This window comes from Triplophysa rosa, linkage group LG12 (genome assembly GCF_024868665.1).
Source record: "Triplophysa rosa linkage group LG12, Trosa_1v2, whole genome shotgun sequence".
In the NCBI taxonomy this organism is placed as follows: domain Eukaryota; kingdom Metazoa; phylum Chordata; class Actinopteri; order Cypriniformes; family Nemacheilidae; genus Triplophysa; species Triplophysa rosa.
The window spans coordinates 12648011-12668461 of NC_079901.1; the positions used below are offsets into that span (position 1 = coordinate 12648011).

Below are 20451 nucleotides of genomic sequence, written 5' to 3' on the forward strand. Positions count from 1 at the left end.
ATATATATATATATATATATATAGTGCGTGTGTGTGTGTGTATATACAGTATATATATACTGTAAATATATATATATATATATATATATATATTCTTTCTTTATTTTTTATTACCATGCTGTTAATGTCAACGTATCTGATAGAAAATGAACAGTGGCACAATAAGTTTCTGTAAGTGCTGTAATTGTTTGTGTGATCACTATAGAAGGTTGTGACAGAACCAAATCATCTCTGCTGCATAGCTGCATTTCTCCAGTTGCTAAATTGTAGTGATTTCTTCTATTTCTGGTGCTATGGCATTTCTGCGCTGTTTTGGAGATGTTAGTGTGTCTCTAATAGGATTGGTCACACACATGAACCCTGCACGATCTAATGTCCAGAGTCTTATTAACTCACTGTCATTCGATTCAATGTAATTTTATTTTATAGCGCTTTTACAATTTGCATTGCATCAAAGCAGCTATACAAGAAAACCAAAACCAAGATAATCAAAAGTTGAACACACACACACAAAAAACAATAAAAATAAAAAATCTTATAAACCTTAAAAGTAATATAGAAATTGTCATGCATGGAAACACATTTCTTCTCACTTTTCGTGTTTCGTCCATTTTCTCTGTTGCTAACGAAACTCTCCCAAAATTTGGGACCTTAAGAGCTCTTTTAAGGGTTAAGATACTTAATGAATTACTTTCTTCTTTACTAGGATCTTTTCTGTAATTCTAAGGGGAAACGCCCACATTTCTAAGAATTTTCTTAGAGTTTTGTCACTAGCAACTCTTTGCGCTAAGATTTTTCATGAAAAACATCTTAAGGCTAAAAGTAGCTATAACTTGCTGATTTAGGAGAAACTCTTAAAAATAATGGGCGTGTCTGTCCTAATTTTAGGACTCCTAATTTTTTGTGCTAAGAGTATTTCACAAAGCGTTTTAGCGCTAAAACTAGCTCCTAAAACTGTGAGACGTTAGGAGTAGTGAAGAGGACTCCTAAGTCACTAAGACCAACTCACAACAATCCTAAAATGGCTGTAACACCGGCAGTCTACCTTGAAACTAAAACATTTTAGAAAGATTTCATGACAATGAGCTCAACCATAAAGACTACTAATATCTGCTAACTGTTAATAAGACAGGCAAAAAGCTTACAATTAGCTGAACATTTACTTTATATGAACATATAGCTTATTTGCACAAGATAACTCCTTTTTTAAAATAATTAAAAATCATGTTGTTTATTGTGTTTTGTTGTATTTGTTAGCTGTATTTTTAAAGTTATTGTTACTTAATAAAAAACAATAAAAAAACAAACAATTTGATTAATATTGATTGGAATGCACAATAAAAACTTGAATTTTGAAAAAAAACAGTTATTTGTTCTTGTAAATGAACTCTTCACTTGTTGAATTAGTAATTTAGTGTATATTTTATCATCTTAATTTGAATACGGCAATAAATATTAAAACATTTAATTTGAATATGACTACATTTTTGTTTTAAGATCGTAATTTAAATATGTCAGCATGAGACCTCATACTATAATATTTCTATGATTAAATGACTAACACAGACCCATCCTCTATCAGTCAATCACTGTGGTCATAGTCAGTAAACTTGCTGACATCATCCATAGCAACGAGGTCAACCCCGCCCTTTTTCTTAGCTTAACATTTATTTCTGTTCCTTAGTAAAAGTTGCTCTCAGAAGCATTGTGAATAGCTTTTAAGTGTAAACTCTTAACTAAAAACTTTTACTGCTGTTTAGGAGAGCTCTTAGTGTTAAAATAAAATGTTTTGTGAATACGGGCCCAGGTCTGTTGCTAAGTGGTCAAAATTCCTCTTTAGATTTTTACAGTCATTTGATAGGACCCCTCCCATTCTCCATCATGAGATAATGAATGACTGTGTGTGGAACTGTGGAATCAGTAAAAAGATTTAAATGCATGTGACAGAGCATGTTGAATAAAGACATGTGACTAGTAAACCATTTTTCACCATTAGCAGATGGAGTCACAGCTGTTTTCTTGGATATGTGATTGTTAATCCCTCAAACCAGTTATGACTTTATAAAAACTTATATTAACTTCAAATCAAGAATTAAGAGTGATGGTTGATCTTAAAGGGATTTATAACCGAACAGATCTCACAGAACTGTTTGCTGTCCTACATTCTTCAAAATGTCTTCTTTTGTGTTCAACAGAACAAAAAAACAACAACGTTAAAGTATTTTTTCCTACTATGGCAGTCAATGGGTGTTGAGATCTGTTTGGTTATAAGCATTATTCCAAATATCTTTCTCTGGTTTAATCAGAACAAAAAAATGTATACACATTTGGAACAACTCGAAGGTGAGTGGTTAATTTTCATTTTTGGGTGAAGTATCATTTTAATTACGAATCATTCTGTAAACAAAAATTTTTTAATTAGCCACAATGCCTAACATTTCAGAGCTTGATTTAATTCTACAGAGTAACTGAGAGACAAAGACCCCTTTCATGACCCACAGCTTCATTTAAAGACAATTTAAATCTTATTTGACTCGATTACAAAATTAAATTGGTCATGCAACTCTGTAACAAAGTTCTGCCCTTGATACCCTGCAGGCTGTCTTGTCCGTAATCCCCCAGCCAACAGAAAGTTTTCTCCGTCTCTAAACGTCAAACTCCTCCCTTTCAGCGCTCGCATTGAGCTTGGGTGAGCTACGGAACGGTAGTAACGTTAGTACCAGCAGGCGAGCGGCAGATAGATACCGTCGGCACTCACACGGAAGCGGTAGTGGAGGATTCGCCGAACACGCTCAGAAGAGAATAACACGCGAGACAGTGGTGTCCATTCCACAGCACGCATCCATGGCGCTGTGTAACGGGGATAGCAAGGTCAGTAAACCGAACTGAGCATGCACAGAAGTTCAGCCCGTCCTTGTGCGTATCTCCGGTGCTCGCTGCGGACGGGGCTCCTCCGGTAGTCGCCGTTCACACGCGGCCTGTCCGTTCTGGGAAACTTGTAGCAGACTGCGCACCCAGGATGTTATGCTTTCGGAGATTGTTGTGTCTTTATGAAAGCATTGTTTATGAATGTTATCGTTCCAGTGCATGCCACCCTGTCTGATCTCGTGGTGTCTAATGTGAAAGTGATAGTGGGAGCTTTTTGTGCCCCGGGCGAGGTCTACAGGCTCACCGCGCGCTGCCTTGAGAAACAGAAGCCGGGCTCACGAGCGCTGTCCATGAGGCTAAGCTAATGCTAGTTAGCTTTATTCAGTGTGACATGCTGAGCCTCAATTGCCAATGAGACCCGTGAAACACTGGCGGGGTTCGTGTAGCTAAAATGAATATATATATTTATCCGCGTATACATTTCTTTAAGGCGAACGAAAAAGTTGCTTTGTGCGTCCTTACGCTAATATCAGCTGTAGCCTATAAACAGGCCAGTGCATATTCTGACTGAATCATGTTTTCTGTTGACTAAGACTGAAACAGTTTTTCCCCCGCAAATTTAATGACTGCTGATTAACATTTGCACACTTCAAGTTGTTATTATCAACTAACTTTAGGTTTGTTAATTTTACGGACTTTTGCAGGGTTTGAGTTGAGATCTGTTTGGAAGTGAGTGAAGTGCTGTTATCTTGCGCTCAAAACCACGTGGGAACGTTCATACTATAAACCACAGCAAGAGAGACGGTTTTGCTGAAAAAGACCAAATGCTACATAGTGCAAGCGTGAAATATTTGAGTTGCGTTATCTTTTTCACAAGCCTGGGGTATATTTAAGGATTTAGTGATACAAAGTTTGATTTGGGCGTTTTAAAATGCACTACATGGTCAATAGAGAAATGATGAAATCCTAACACTTTCCATGATGAATAAATATTAACTTTTTATGCTGTTCAAAATCTTGCTTAAATGTATTAAAAATACATGCTGATATTTTCCCTGTTACTGTTGCCCCTTTATCTGGGGCCCCAAGTATGGGTAAAAGCCCCCCACTCTTCATGACCGCCTATACACTTACATGATTCTTAGTCTCACACAAATTGTGTTTCCTTGTCAAAAATTAATAAAAATGTCAATTTTTCTTTTTTTAATTTCTCTTACACGTTAAACCCATAAAATTCCTAAGAAAGTGTTTAGCTTCATTGAAGCATATTTTACTGTCTTTCTGATTGTATTTGAATCATTTAACAGCAAAACCAGTGTTTAAATATTTTAAGACATTAATGCAAGTCTGAGGTACAGAAATGGTTATCTGCACAACATCAATCACCTTCTTGGTATTCATGTGGCTAGTACAGACTACACTGATCAGAAGCAGCACATCTCTAGTCACATGTGCACACATGCCTTTAATGCGTCACAAGTTCAATTAGTGCATTTTAAATCGATTTTCTGAGATTTCACTCTTTCAATGTATTTTGTGTATGCACTCTTTAAATGTGTGTGTATGCAGCTGGATATTGTTGGAGAACCCAAAGATGGTTTATGTTCCTATGAGGGTGCTGTGGTGATCCTGGATGCAGGAGCACAGTATGGAAAAGTGATTGACAGGCGGGTGCGAGAGCTGTTGGTCCAGTCAGAGATTTTACCTCTGGAGACGCCAGCGTTTGCCATCAGAGAGCAGGGTTTCAGGTGAGCCCATCTAAACCATGCTTGTTTCTCTTATCAGGTGAGACTGTAGTGAAAAGTAGTAAAAGAATGTTCTTATGTAAAAAAAAAGCGGAAGCATTAATACTAATAGTTTTACTAAACAGTAGTTGCACAGCACAGCAAAGTATGCCATTTATCAGGAGTATTCTCTATCAGTGACAGTGCTGTGTACTTGAGACAGGTCTGATCAGATCTTCCTAATCATTGTTTCCATTAAATACATTTCTTGTTTATGTATTTACTGATTTTAATGAAAGAGTGATGATATGATATTTACATAACGCTTTACAATAAGGTTGTATTTGCTACAATAAGGTTGTATTAGTTAATGCATTAGCTAACACGAACCATAAATGAGCAACAGTTTTCAGCATTTATTAATCTTTTTTAATGCTATTTCATGTCTGTAGATATTGAATAATTGTTCATGTTAGTTCATTGGTTATTAACTAATGTTAATACGTACAGCTTTTGATTAAAACAAGTATTAGTAAATGCAAAACCTAACTTGATCTTAAGATTAATAAATAAAAACAGAGGTTCCTAAAGTAGGGGTCGGGACCCCCCGGGGTGTTGCAAAGCCGGCTGCGAGTGTGGGGTCGCAAGGTGATTTCCAGAAATCTTTTTTTTTTTTTAGGAATAGCGTATTTAATCAGTAAGTGTAACAAAACATATAAATAGTAGTTAAGTAAAAAATAAAACCATGCAAATAAAAAGCCATCAGCCTTTGGAATTTGCTCCCCCTCGATAGTGAGCCCTGAGGTTTTTATGTCACATTAGCAACCGCATTAGGTTAGGGCAGCAAGTCAATTTACAGCACCACGTTAAACATTCCCATATGTGCAAGCAGATTATTTTTCAGGCTTGTAAGTTTAGGATATTCTTATGTCGAAATGAAATGTTGGTTAATCGACCAAAGACAACGCAGGGAGGCCAGCGGAGGAGGGCGGAGAGCGCCGCAGACAGAAAGGCCATCATCCTCAGGTACGAAAAGAGGCCGGCGTTTGCATAAAAAGGAAATCCATCTTCCATCAGCACTCGAATCACTCAGTTTGATCAAATTTGACCATCTGTAGTAATAGTTCATGGTTCATGTATAACAACTAGTAAAATAATGAGTAAATAACTATAAAGTCATATTATGTTAGACTGTGTTCTTTTGTGTTGTCATGTGCATGTTTGGATAGACCTAATTAGCGCAGTGTGTGTATACTTTAGCCACCTCCGAGGATAGTGGGGGTCTCGAGTCCATGGCACTGTTATTTTGGGGGTCGCGGCCTGAAAAGTTTGGGAACCCCTGGTCTAGAAGTATTGTTGTTCAATGTATTAACGTTAACAAATACAGCCTTATTATAAAGTGTTTCCAACATTGCTTTGAATTTGTCAAAAATGTTATTGTGAAGATTAGGGATGTAACAATATCAAAGTCTCACTGTGCAATAATACCTCGGTATAAAGGCCACAGTACAATATGTATTGCAATATTTAAAATGACAAAAAATCATAAATGTTGCTTAGAGGTATGAGTTATAGTATGAGATGGGTCAAATGACCTAAAAATCCCTTTAATAAAATAAAATAATTGCACCAGATGGACTTTACCAAAGGTAACATCTATTATTTTTTCGAACATTCTCTATGTTAGGCGTTTCAAACAGTCATGTGACCACGATAATATTGAGACAATTTTGCTATTGCGATAACCCGATATCGATAATATTGTTACATCCCTAGTAAAGATCAACCAACATTTTACCAGTGGGAATTAAAACAAATGCAAGTGCTCAGAAATCTTAAACTCTTGTAAAACATGTCCCACACATTTGCAAAACACCGGTCAGTGCTGAAGATAAACGTGTGGATTGGTTTATTTTGTTATGTCTTTTTGAGAACACAGTGTGAGTTTGTAGAGATCTGAGCATCCCACCTGTGAGGAGAGAAAAAGAAACAAAGCTGATGTGTTTTCCTGAAGCACTGGACAGTGAGGGACACAGATTGGACCTAATAGAAAGAGCCACAACTTAGTCAGATAAGGGGCTGCTCATGTAATCTGACCTTGGCACTATAGCTTTCACTCTCTCAGTACTTCAAGTTTAGACAGGCTAGATCCATTTTTCTGAACCACTTGAGATTTTAGGTATTGTGTTTTGGTTTATATTTTAACAATAAGGGTTCTATTTGGTGTTAGGGCGATTATTATATCTGGAGGCCCAAACTCGGTCTATGCTGAGGATGCACCCTGGTTTGACCCTGCTATATTCACCATTGGAAAACCTGTACTTGGAATCTGCTATGGAATGCAGGTGAGATTTTGTTTGTTTGTTACATTTGTGCTGTAACAATAGACACATTCGAATCCAGATTAAAATTTCTTTAGCTGTGCATTTACCGACTGAGGGCTGTGCTATTTTCTTCTTTTTCTTTCGTTTTATTCTATTTATATTCACATCTTAAAATATACACAATTTTAGTTCAATTTGATTGTTATTTCAAAACCCTTAATATCATTAGTCTGTTATTTCTATTCCTTATGTATCTTTTTTCTCTTTGTAAATAATTTCTTTGCAAATCACTTTGAATATCTTTGTGGATAAAATGTGCTATATAATTAAACTTGCCTTGCCTTCTTATATCTAATAGCCATGCATCACAATATTTTTCATAAGGATAATCCATCATAGTGCTATTGGCATATTCTTTCTGTAAACAAATAGACTGTCTAGCGTATAATCCGTCACACTTTTGCATTCCTCAGATGATGAATAAAGTGTTTGGAGGCACGGTGCACAGGAAGAGTGTGCGAGAGGATGGTGTTTTCAACATTGCTCTGGACAACTCCTGCTCACTTTTTAGGTAGAAATCCCCTGCTTGCGTTATTTAACATGATATATTTTCTCTTTCACCATGTTTGGCATATTTGGCAAACTTCCTAAAAGCCCATGGTTATATGAAGAATTGCACTCACACGTTCTCTTGTGTGTTTTAAGGGGCCTGCAGAAAGAGGAACACGTGCTGTTGACACACGGAGACAGTGTCGACAAAGTAGCAGATGGATTTAAAGTTGTCGCCCAGTCTGGAAATATCATTGCGGGTAGGCAGACAGGAAATAGCAGATTTTTCATGTCCTAAATCCTGTAAAGTTAAGGATGTCTGCTGTGGGCGTTTGAGGTTTAAGGCATTTTCCGTCATCATCTGTTTCTCAGGCATTGCTAATGAACAGAAGAAGCTGTATGGGACTCAGTTTCATCCAGAGGTGGATCTGACAGAGAGGGGGATGGACATGTTACGCAACTTCCTGTTTGAGATCGCTGGCTGCAGCAGTAACTTTACCGTCCAGAACCGTCAGCTCGACTGCATTAGAGATATCAGTGAGAAAGTAGACAAATCCAAAGTCCTGGTGAGTACAGAACAACTTTGCATGAACAATTAACCAGTATTCCTATCAATAGATAGTATATTCTGTGGGTTTAATAGGGAATAATAATATTTGTGTCGGAAACTGTGAGGTCTGTCATTTTAAAAGTAAACGATTTGTTTGCATGCTTTTTGAACGATTTGATTTCATGCTTGAATTCTGCCATCTGGCCTTGTGGGCACTCAGTTCTGGCCTCAGAAGTTCTCCTGAGCAGCAGGAGGAGGATGATTACACCGATGGCATTACAGGATGCTTTTTGGCAGCGGAATGGTTTAGCATCTTTCACAAGGGGTCTAAATTGGCTTGGGATCACCAGCCGAACGCTGAACACTTGAGTGAAAGTGATGCTATTATTATGGATCTGCCTTGATATACTAAGATTTTGTTTTTGAAAGCATATTTGATATGACCATAATACTCTAATTTGTCTATTAATTGCTGTTGCTTGAGGCGATGCTTGGGTGAGATTTGAGTGTGTGTGTGTGTGTGAGAGCAAGTAATTAAAAAATGCCAATTACTTGGCACTCTTTCCTAAAGCAAGGTGATTGACTCTGTAAAGTGGGTCTCCTCTCTAGAGAAAATGAACAGAGGGTTATATTGGCTTTATAATCTTTTGCTTATTGAATCTCCCTCCCTCTCACACCCTTTGTACGGTTTTCTATGGAATAGTTGTTTATAGTTCAAGAGTGATGTGTGTGTAAACTGGAATCTCTGTGCAGGTTTTATTGAGCGGTGGTGTAGATTCAACCGTGTGCACAGCTCTGCTGAATAAAGCCCTGAATCAGGATCAGGTGATCGCTGTTCACATTGACAACGGCTTCATGAGGAAGAGAGAGAGTCAGAGCGTTGAGGAAGCACTGACAAAACTGGGCATCAATCTCAAAGGTAACAGGAAAATGTTTGTTTTGGTTGGGCGAATGTCAAATAAAGATGGAAAATATTGTAAAAATTAAAATTGGTTAAAAAATCAAGGAATGCACGAAGTTCCTCAAAATTAAACCTCATTAAAAATATAGGCAGCGGCTATTTACACTAAGTTTAAATACTAGTAAGTTATGTTTACACTAAGTGAAAATAGCAGCATTTCTTAGCGATATGCTATTTACACTAACCAAAAATAGCTGTAGGGCCTATTTTCTTTGGATTAAGTAGAAATAGTAGTTAGATGCTTTTTACTTATAAATAGTGGCAGATAAAGTTACTATTTGCACCTCAGTATTGTTGTGCATTAAACATTATGCAATAATAACAGACAGTAAATCATTATATTTATAAAAATTATTAAAATGATGGCAATTTATTGAGATATTAAAGCCCTATACCTACCCCTAACCTTACCCTAAACCTAAAGTTTATGAATAAAAATGAATTTTAAGTCTTAAATCAATTTTATTGAAAACATGCCTTTATGATCTGTAAAGTAATAAAAAAGGTTAAAGAAGTTTTTCAGCGGGATTAAAACCCCGGTTTCCCATGCCGCACCATACAGACTTCACACTTTATGCCACTCGAGTTGCTGTTTGAAATGGCGTCGTTCGTACACTTTCTCTATTCCAATCACATATTGGTGGGCGGAGCTAGTGTAAATAGTCTCTGTCAACAAGGCGAGCTATTTGTACTCCGTGTACATAGACACTACGAAAAATATATATGTATTGTTTATGCACCGTTTTTTATTGCCCTTTGTTGTCTCTTAACAATATAAAGATAGCTTTCTGCAGGTGGATTATACCAAATGTATAAAATGTTTTAAACAAAACTGCATCACTACATTTTTTAAAAGAACTAAAAAAAGGTTTTTGAAAGGTCCCCATTCTTTTTTTATGTTGTTTATGCCTGACAAACATTTAAAAAAAAAATCAGCTCTCTTGGAACTAAGCGTTGTACAATTTGTGACTCTAATATTTCTGTCTTCTTCACAGTTGTAAACGCAGCACACACCTTTTACAACGGCACAACAACACTGCCAATATCAGAAGAAGACCGCACGCCCAGAAAACGCATCAGCAAAACACTCAACATGACCACCAACCCAGAAGAGAAAAGAAAGATCATTGGGGATACGTTTGTGAAGGTGTGTAGCTCTGCATTTTATGATCCTGCTTTCTGCTATAACCATTAATCTCCTATTAACTGAATTGATGATGTCATTATTTTTAGATGAGTATTACGTTAGTGCAGAACTGAATTAGCTATTGATTTGCTTTAAAATATCTTGAGTAAACATCAACAAGCCTTTACCTGGAGAATAAACCAATTACAAAGCATTACATTTTTAAGAGGTTATCTGGATGTGTAGTAGACAGTGGGCTGTAATGTGCTGTCTCTCTCAGGTTGCGAATGAGGTGATCGGAGAGATGAATCTGAAGCCAGAGGACGTGTACCTGGCGCAAGGCACGCTCAGGCCAGACCTGATTGAGAGTGCCTCTCATCTCGCTAGCGGAAAGGCAGAAGTTATTAAAACGCACCATAATGACACAGAGCTCATCCGCAAACTCCGAGATGAGGTAAACATCAACCAGCTTCATACTGAGCCTTGGTGCTCACACGGGTGTTACAGGTTTGAGTTCAGTTTGTAATGTTATAAACAGTGATGTTATTCTATTTGTCTTTCCTCAATAATTCCTGTCAGGCTTCACGGTGTGTGCATGAAAAAGAGGCAAAAACAATACAAATATTGAGATGCCCTCAAAATAGGAGTAGTGTTTCTCTAATGTATGGATTGTCATTTAAGGAGATAAATACTTGTAATGTTTTATATGTCTGGACTCAAGGAAGAACTGTTTTTGTACAATATTTTTGCAAATATGTACAAATATGTTTTGTGCACCCGAAAAAAGGTTTATAGCAGGGATTCTTTCCCTTTCAGCTTTAGAAAAACACAATTATGCCTCTTTCCTAACTGTTATTTTGTTCTCTCGAACGTGGTTCCCTGCAGGGAAAAGTTATCGAACCACTGAAAGATTTCCATAAGGATGAAGTGAGAGCGTTGGGACGAGAGCTGGGGCTTCCAGAAGAGATCGTCTCTCGACACCCCTTCCCTGGTGAGACCATCAACGTGCTTCTAATTTAAGAATTTAACCAATTTTTTTATTTCTGATTTAAGTTGAACTAATATGTCAGAAGTTGATTTATATCCTATAGCAGATTCCTTCCAGTTCTGTCTTTTAGTAAATATCTAATATTTAAACACAATGCAAATCATGGATCGTTTTCATTGGATATGCATTCGCTTATAATGCCCAGCTGTAATTGTGATTGTTTTATGTGCTGCAGGTCCAGGTTTGGCCATTCGAGTGATCTGTGCTGATGAGCCTTACATCTGTAAAGACTTCGCTGAGACCAATAACATCCTGAAAATCATCACAGATTTCTCTGCCAGTGTCAAAAAGGTGAGCGTTTAATCTGCGGTGTGCTGTTTCTCAACAATTAGAGTAGGTTTACACGATAAAAAACGGAAACGTTTTTCCTTTGCGTTTTTGAAAAGTTTCACGCACACATGACAGCGTTATCTAAACGATCTTCATTTACATGGATCGGGGAAAACGACTAAAACGATGTATTATGCATGCCATGCCAGTGGATGGCACTGTTGCGCTATAAAGAAACCCTACGTGCTTGTGCACATCCGCATACAATTTTAAGTAAGTTTTAATCTAAAAAGCGCTTTTAATACACTTTGTTGGTGTGTATGTGTGTTTATAGTAGTGTGCATATAAATACTACTCTCCGCTGGTTGTAGTATTGCAGTAAATCTACCTTTTGCTGGAGAAATGATAGTAAGTATGTCACGCGGCACAAACATGGTAGCATAGAGGCCGCCATTATTGTTTGGGGAATACGCTCGCGCATTTCTACAGACTGAATGCGTAATACACATGCATATGACGTCATCGTTTTTGGAAAACGCCGCCTTCAGAGTTTACACGGAAACGATAATGCCGTCGTTTTCAAAAACTTGCACTTTGAGACCTGTCTTCAAAAGTTTGCGTTTTCCGTTTTTAGTTGAAAACTGTCTCGCGTAAACGGCCTCTTAGTCTGTCGATTGAGTTTCCAGTGGAATATGTTACGTGCTAATAAAAGTCTCAATCTTTTTGTGGTTTCATTCAGCCACACACCCTTCTTCAGAGAGTGAAGTCATGCATATCAGATGAGGAGGAGGAGAAACTGATGCAGATCACCAGCCTTCATTCACTAAATGCCTTTCTGCTGCCAATCAAAACTGTCGGTGTCCAGGTGAGCTTTTATCAGCCTTGTCATTTTCAGAAATGAATGGGCATTTAGATTTCTAACAGTTATTAGGCCTGTTTGAAAAACAATCATTTTTGTTTTTCCTTTGTGCACTTGGAGTGCAGAAATTGCAGTGTTTTGTTGAAGCGATTGTTCACCTAAAAATGAAAATTCTGTCATCATTTACTCACCCTCGTGTCATTTCAAACATGTTTGACTTTCTTTCTTCTTTGTAGAACACAAATAAAGATATTTTGAAGGATGTTGGTAACCGAACAACGGCAGTACACATTGACTTGCATTGGTTTTGTGCGTACAATAGAAGTGAACTGGTGTTGGTTCGGTTTCCAACATTCTTCAAAATATCTTCTTTCGTGTTCTGCGGAAGAAAGAAAGTCAAACATGTTTGAAGTGACAAGAGGGTGAGTAAATGATAACAGAATTTGTATTTATGGGTGAACTATCTCTCTAAGTAAAACATTTCTCCTCTATAAATGGAAAGAAAATCTGAATGGTAGAATGACCTGTCTGCCTGCACAACACCCTTCATTCTGACTTCTTATTTTCCTGTAGCCACAGTTCTGTGGTTAGTTGTTGACACGCATTTTTTACTGACTGTCTCTCTCTCTCTCTCCTTTCTCCTCTCTCGCTCACTTTGTTACTGTTTAGGATTAGATGTAATTTTATAGCTATTTGGAGTTCAGTAAATGTAAAGGAGGCCAACGGTCATATATCAGAAGTTCACAGACTGATAGTTTCTCCAATGCATTGGTGCCATGCGCGAGTCTCATGATGTTTGTATTTATAGACCGATTTATGGTCGGCTGGTTTGTTCTGTGAGATGAAGCCATTAGATAGAACACGTCCAGACAGAGGCAGTCAGTGTCTCACCACATAGCTTTATGATGCATGGCTGAGCGTTCCTATTATAAACTGCCCACTGCTAATAGCACGCTGAGCTAAAATTACCACAGACAGACTGCTGACTCACGGGGGACGGAGGTTTGACATGCTTTGTGCTGTATTTATGCATGAATTTAAGATTGTGTGAACTATAAAAGAATAGAGTACAGGTCTAATAGATGGTGGACCTGAATGCTAAAAGAAACTTAAGAAATTTGAATGAGTAGTTTGAGCTTGTTTTAAGAAGGCAGATCATGTTCTAACTCCGGTACCATGTGATCTCTCTTTGCAGGGCGACTGTCGCTCATACAGTTATGTTTGTGGGGTGAGCAGTAAAGAAGCTCCTCACTGGGATTCACTGATGTTTCTGGCCAGACTCATCCCTCGAATCTGTCACGCCATCAACAGGTAATATCTTTGTCGCAGTGCTTTTTTAACCTTTAAACAAATATAAAGGAAAACTTCATTTACTCACTCTGGTGGCTTAAAGCTAGTGCACATAATAATTGGTTCTCACATGTCATGTGACTGCAAATAAGATTCAAGAGTTACAGCACGGGGAAGAACTGTGTCTCATGCAAAGCTGTGAAAAACAAAAGCCCAGAGTCCCCAGACATGAAATCTTTTGTGTTTAACTGAAGAAAAGAGGCCCAGAAAATAGTTAGAAATAAATGAGGGCGTGTAACTAATGATACAATTCTTCTGTTTTTGAGTAAACCATTGTGTGAACCTTCAATAAGTAATAAGAAAAATAAAGTAATTTTTTTTCTCTATTCGCAGAGTTGTTTATGTTTTTGGGTCACACGTAAAAGAGCCGCCCAGTGACATCACACCCACTTTCCTGACTACTGGTGTACTGAGCACGCTAAGACAAGCTGACTTTGTAGCACACTCCATTTTGAGGGAGTCTGGTAAGAACTGAATGTCTGCTTCATTATTGTCATAACGTTTACTGACGTAAACACTCCCACCACAGCAATGGCTACTGTCAGAGCAGAGTAAATATTTTCACCACAGCTGTGTCTCATTCTGCTGGTTAAACGTCATCAGCTGATGTTGCTGCTGCTGCTGTTAGACTTTGACTTTTGTTCAGACAGTGTTAAAGATTGCTGGATGTTCAGGAGAATGTATTACATGTATACACAACTACCAGTTATAGAAATATTTAAACCAAGAGCTAAATGAAGTGAGAGGGAAGCAAGAATGAAGTGAAACTGGGGGTTTGTGGACACCTAGTGGTTCAATGTGTAATTGCAGAATTGTTTGACAAGTAATATTGTAAAGTATATAAATGCTAATGTGGCATCATGTTTTAGAATTTACAGTATCAGGGCTCTAGACTAACTTTTTGCACTGGTGCACCAGCACAAAAGTTAGGTGCACCCAAATTTTCGACCGCATCGCATTTAACAACACAGTTTTACAAGTTCACTTTTTTTTTTAATCGCTGTCCATATAGGCAATATTGACTTGTAAATTATTAACTAACAATCTGGTCAACATAAAGTTCTTTATTTGAAGCACAATTCTACAAGAAAGCAGGGCTCTAGACTAACACTTGAGAGAGGTGGCACTGGTGCTACCAAGTTATTCAGTTGGTGGCACCAGCCCTTAATTTGATAGCACCAGAGTCGTGGGGTGAGGTAAGAAAAAAGAATCACTAAAACTTCATTAAAATGTGTTTAATACATTAATAAATCAATTAGAAATTAATACAAATCATTGTTTATGAATGAATTATTTTTATTGTATATGTAAACTCTCTTTCAACACTTTACCATATTTAAAGCACATCTTTCTTAAAGTTACTTTCTTCCTTTATTTGTTGTGAACGTCTCCTATAAGAGAACACAATTCCTTTAATATCAGTGAGTGTTTTTGGGCCCGTCTGTTGTTGTTTGATTAACATTATAAACAGAGATCTTTATTATGCTGCTGCCCCTTTAAGACCTCGCGCAATATTCTGGAACACGTGTTTTGTTTCCCAACTGTTTGGTCACGAAACAAACTGAATACCTTTACAAGGTTTCTTGTTAATAGCATCTCAAACAATCCGCGAGACCTGAAGGCTTTTAGTGATTATTCTTCATGAAAGCTGCATTGATACACGTTTGGCTTCTATCAATAGCGACTCACAAATAAATAGTATTTAGCGTGATGTATAACGTTTTGTATGCTTTGCAGTGTTGTTAGAGATCTTTATACAATAGTTTAGTGCATAAAGCTTAAACACATGTTTCCTGCATTAGCTTCACATGCATACAATACTTGCAACACATTTCGTTATCTTTGCTGTTTTGTACCTTAGCAGGGGAATTCTTGTATTCTGCATATTTATTTAAGTTGCAATATTGAGCGCTTCACTTGTCTGCTCTTTCGGTCCTTCGCCTCTTAAGATCAAGTTATTACCCGTAACCCGCGAATTACGTCTTTGGGGGCGGGGCACTGATAGATAAGTGAATGGTTGAAGGAGGGGAGACGAAAATGAGTGACTGAATGCGCAGCTTGCGCAATATAACATTTCTGCGCATTAAATTTATAATACGCAAAAATTATATATTGATCAGTTTGACAGTCGCACCGGTGCGACCATTAAGAAAAACTTGTCGCACTGGCAGGAAAAATAGTTGCAAAATGAGACCATTTAGTCGCAGTCTAGCGTGTCAGAGCATTGGTTATGATTTTCGGACGGATCAGGCCTTATCTTAACATTCTTAACTAAAAAGTTGTCAGTCGTTCTTTTCATCTTCTCTCATCATCAGCGGCAATATCCACTATGTTTATCTGACGGGCCTATAGGCTACTCACCTCTCTGTCCGACTGCAGCACAGCATTTTCAAACGTACACACACGTACAGGAATATCTGGACCACAGCCAATCAGAGGGGGGGTCCGCCCTTCACTATCTCTGATTGGTTTAGACCACGATATGGGCCTAAGATATGGGCCTAATGTGTCTGTTGTTGAACCACAGGGAGACTTTTGCAGAGATTTTTTTTTCCCTCGAACGGCTGGTCGCACCAGTGCGACCTCAGATTTTTTTAGTCGCACTATTGAGAAATTAGGTCACATGTGCGACCAAATTGGTCGCACTCTAGAGCCCTGAGTATGGCCAGATGTTTTGCAGCCCAGATGAATAGTCATCTGGTATCTGTAACTTGTTGCATTTGCTTGGATAAGAGACATTAATGATATCAATAAACATGCTCGACAAACCATGGTGGTACAGCCATGGCTAAGAATAACAGTTGTACAACAATTGGGCCTGTGCATTAATTTATTTACATGAAAATTACACCCAAACATTCAAATGATCTTGTATTTTAATTCAAATTAAAATAAAATTTTAGTGATAGCTCGTCCAAAGATAAAAATTCTGTCATCATTTACGCAACGTCTTGTCATTTTAAACCTGTTTGACTTTTCTTCTTCTGCAGAACACAAAAAAAGATATTTTGAAGAATGTTGTTAATTGGCACCTATTGCCTTGCATTGGTTTTGTGTCCGTACAATAGACGTGAATGGGTGTTGGTGCTGTTCGGTTAACAACATTCTGTAAAATATCTTCTTTTGTGTTCTGCGGAAGAGGGAAAGTCGAACAGGTTTGACATGACAAGAGGGTGAATAAATCAGGACGGAATTTTTATCTTTGGACGAGCTATCACTTTAATGTCACTGAAAACAAACTATAATTTTCTATTGACTAGCTCAGGAGAGAGAGGGACCCAACCCAAAATAGTTCTTCCAATATTACAGCTGTGCAGGGCTTTTTAAATGTTCCGCGGGTTTGTTTGTACAGACTTGTGTTTGGGCCTGTTCAGTGTGTTGAAGTATCATGTTGTGCTTTATTTCTAGGCTACTCTGGCAAGATCAGTCAAATGCCAATCATTCTCACCCCACTGCACTTTGATCGTGACCCGCTTGCGAAGCAGCCCTCCTGCAGACGATCCGTGGTCATCAGAACCTTCATCACCAGCGATTTCATGACGGGTATTGCCGCTACTCCAGACAACCAAATCCCTGAAGAGGTGAGAAATTCTGAAATGATATCCTCATTATCATATCCTCATTTTTTAAGAAAAGAAATTCATCTGCAGTTGTGGGTTATTGTATCGGTGACAATCATCTTGTTTGATTAGAAAAAGTGATTTCAAATTAATGTTAAACTGCTAATAGATGCAAAAAATAGATTTTGTTGAAAAGTTTAGAATCTGAACAGTACAATGCACGAGGGCCATGAAAACTAGCTAGATGTGGTGCAATGGAATGAAATTTAGAATTTAGTGGTCTTGAGTTACATGTAGTTTAACCCACACTAGCAGTCTTAAAGGGATAGTTCACCCAAAAATGACAATTCTGTCATCATTTACTCACCCTCAAGAAACATATTTCGAAGAATGTTTATAACCAGACAATTCTGTGGCACGATCGACTTTGACAGTAGGAAAAACTTCCTACTACTTTCTACTCTGGTTTTCCACATTCTGCAAAATATCTTTTGTGTACAGGTTTAACAACCTGATGACAGAAATGTCATTTTTGGGTGAACTATCCCTTTAATGGTGCTTAGCACACTTGTTGAAATAACAGCAAGACACTGAAAAAACTTTCTAAGACATGCACATGACATCCTTGTCACACATCAAAAAAGAATAAAGGGAATACAATAACGTGTCCCTAACTCATGCTTTGTGGTCACAGGTGGTTCTTAAAATGGTCAACGAGATCAAGAAAATTCCAGGTATCTCGAGGGTGATGTACGACCTTACCTCCAAGCCTCCAGGAACCACAGAGTGGGAGTAGAACAGTGGACTTTACCATCTGACCTATCCTTGTCTCCTCTACCTCCCCCTTAACCCAGTACTGCTACATTCCCTCCCGAATCCCTGAATCCCAAAGTTTCTCCGCACCTGCGGACCCCCCCTTTAGTCACGCCGGCCTGCCCTGTCATTGTCCCACCGAGACGGAACATTCCCACACAGGCAGGTTGTACTGTGATTGGCGTAAAACTGACACCGCTACTTGACTTCCGTCTCATTTTCTGGGGTCGGTTGTAACATTGGTATTATTATTATTAATGTTGTTATTATCTTCATTATTGATGATGATGATGATGATAATGATGATACATGGATTTAGGTTTTTTATATCAGCTCTCTGTGTTTAATGCATTGTGACAGGTCACTTCTCCATATTCTCTGTTGTAGCTACTGAAGGTGGAAGGTCATATTAGGGCAGTTGACTGTCCAAGTGCAGCATGACACGAACAAGCGACTTTTTTTTTTTTAAACAAACGTACAGATTCTGTTTCAAGGACAAAGTTCCAAATGCTGTTTCCTGCCTTCTTTAAGATCAGTTTTCAATAACCCGGCTTGTGCGGTGTTGATTTATTTGTTTGGTTTTCTTACATAAACTCTTCTCTAAAAGAAGTGGCGATACGACGTGACCAATTAATGTTTTCAACTGTATTTGCCAAAAACAGATCAGAGTGTCATGAGCGCTGCTGTTGCGCTGGTGGACAGCAGGTTTGGTGTAATAGAGGCTTGCTGTGAAGGAGACGATGGAGAGCTCCTGGAATTTGTGCCTGTTTTATATTTTTTTGTTTTTCAGGGATGTGACTTTATTTTATGCTGCATTGTTTTCCTCTCTCTTTTCTAGAAAAGGCATCATTTTGACAAATTCACACCAACATTATTGTTTTACAGTTAAAATCCGCTAACTAAATCTACCTGAGAAGCAAAGTCCCGTGCATGAGTCCCGTTGGCTTTAGAGAATAAATCTTGATTTACATTTTTCCCCCAATTGTTTTAAGGATAAATCTAGAATAAATGAGTGAGGTTTGTGTCTAAAACAAGACAAAAAGTGCCAGTGAGATGATAAACTTCATACATGATATATGTGTTATACACCAGTTATGCTTCTTGGGTACATTTGTCTTGTATAAAGAACGTTGAGGTATTTTTACTGTGAAACATGAGGGAAAACAAATTGAGAAAATGATTTTTTGTTTCAGTAAGATCAATAGTGTACTTATTTTCACCGATAAAGGCCTTGGGATTTTCTTGAGCTGGGCAGAGCAGTCTTGTTTCCAAAGGCACAAGAAAGAAGATGCAGACAGAGAAAAGAGTAGATGATTGACGGGACTTTTATTCTGAAGAGCAGAAACCATCCGAATAGGTCAAATCCTTTATAAGCCAGTTTGAGCTTTACAGATTTTTAACTATAAGCTGCTGTCAATGTAGGAGTCCTGTGGGTATGGTTTCAATATTTCACTCCTTTAACAAACATGTGGTCTTATAAATGTAGAGAGGGGGATGCTTTGAATGGACACCAATGGAGATCTATGTCCAGCCCTCGGTCTAATTTATGATGTAGAGAATTGTTGTGTTATGAGTAACATGCTTGGTATTTATTGTCTTCAAAGATTTCATTTCATAACCTTCTGTTGTCACAATAGCAAAAAACTGCAAGATGAACATCTTTGTCTTAATTGTCTTTTCTGTGTCACCTTTACTGTAGTGTATATTTTACATGTCTATTGAAAATACATCTAACAAGTTCCTAGTGGATAAACTGCAATATTACATGATATTCAGTTTAATTTATGCAATTCTATGTCGATTTTCCCGCTCCCCTTTTGTTTAAAAATGAACAATGCTGTTTTACCTTAGTATTGTGCCTCAGACCAAGCCACCGCATGCAGTTTGAAGCTGATATTTGTATAATGCAAACTGAGCTTTAATAAAGAACTCTGTGTTCAGATTTTGCTGTCCTTCGCAATGACCTTTTAATCATTCAGATGCTATTAGCAAAATGGTAGTAATATGAATGATTGAGTTATGCTTCTGTATGGAAACTACTCATGATCAAACTACTAGGATAACCCTTTGCACAGTGCTCTTGACAGGAATCAGTCATCAGACGCGCACACATGCCCCGCAGTTAACTTCCGGTCTTTGTTTGGTTATAATATAACAATTAATATTATATTAATGTGGTATTGTATAGGAGTTGTAGTAAATTAAATAAAACTTATGGTCTACCGGAAGTTGGGCCACATGACGAGGGCTGCCAATTCTCACGCATTCGCTGTGAGACGCTTCGTGAGAAAATAGTGGGCGTGGCATTCGTCTTTCTCTGTGATTTGATTGGATGTATAAAACAGCCGTTGCATTTTGAAATGGAATTGGCAGCAGACTGACAGTTGAAGGGGAGGAGTTAACGGATGCTCCGCCCAAGGCTTTAACATACTTCATTTAAGATTAATAA

At 37.9% G+C, this 20451-nt stretch overlaps 1 protein-coding gene across 1 annotated transcript; it reads left to right on the forward strand.

The window, feature by feature from the left end:
- The first annotated feature begins 2455 nt into the window (after positions 1–2455).
- On the forward strand, positions 2456–19948 carry gmps (guanine monophosphate synthase). The gene is made up of 16 exons (XM_057348479.1): positions 2456–2871; positions 4438–4616; positions 6823–6937; positions 7390–7487; positions 7622–7725; positions 7838–8031; positions 8769–8934; positions 9972–10123; positions 10383–10556; positions 10988–11093; positions 11326–11441; positions 12160–12285; positions 13475–13590; positions 13963–14093; positions 17038–17210; positions 17884–19948. The coding sequence occupies exons 1-16, from the start codon at positions 2845–2847 to the stop codon at positions 17983–17985; spliced, it is 2079 nt and encodes a 692-aa protein (XP_057204462.1). The 5' UTR covers positions 2456–2844; the 3' UTR covers positions 17986–19948.
- The last annotated feature ends 503 nt before the right edge of the window (positions 19949–20451 follow it).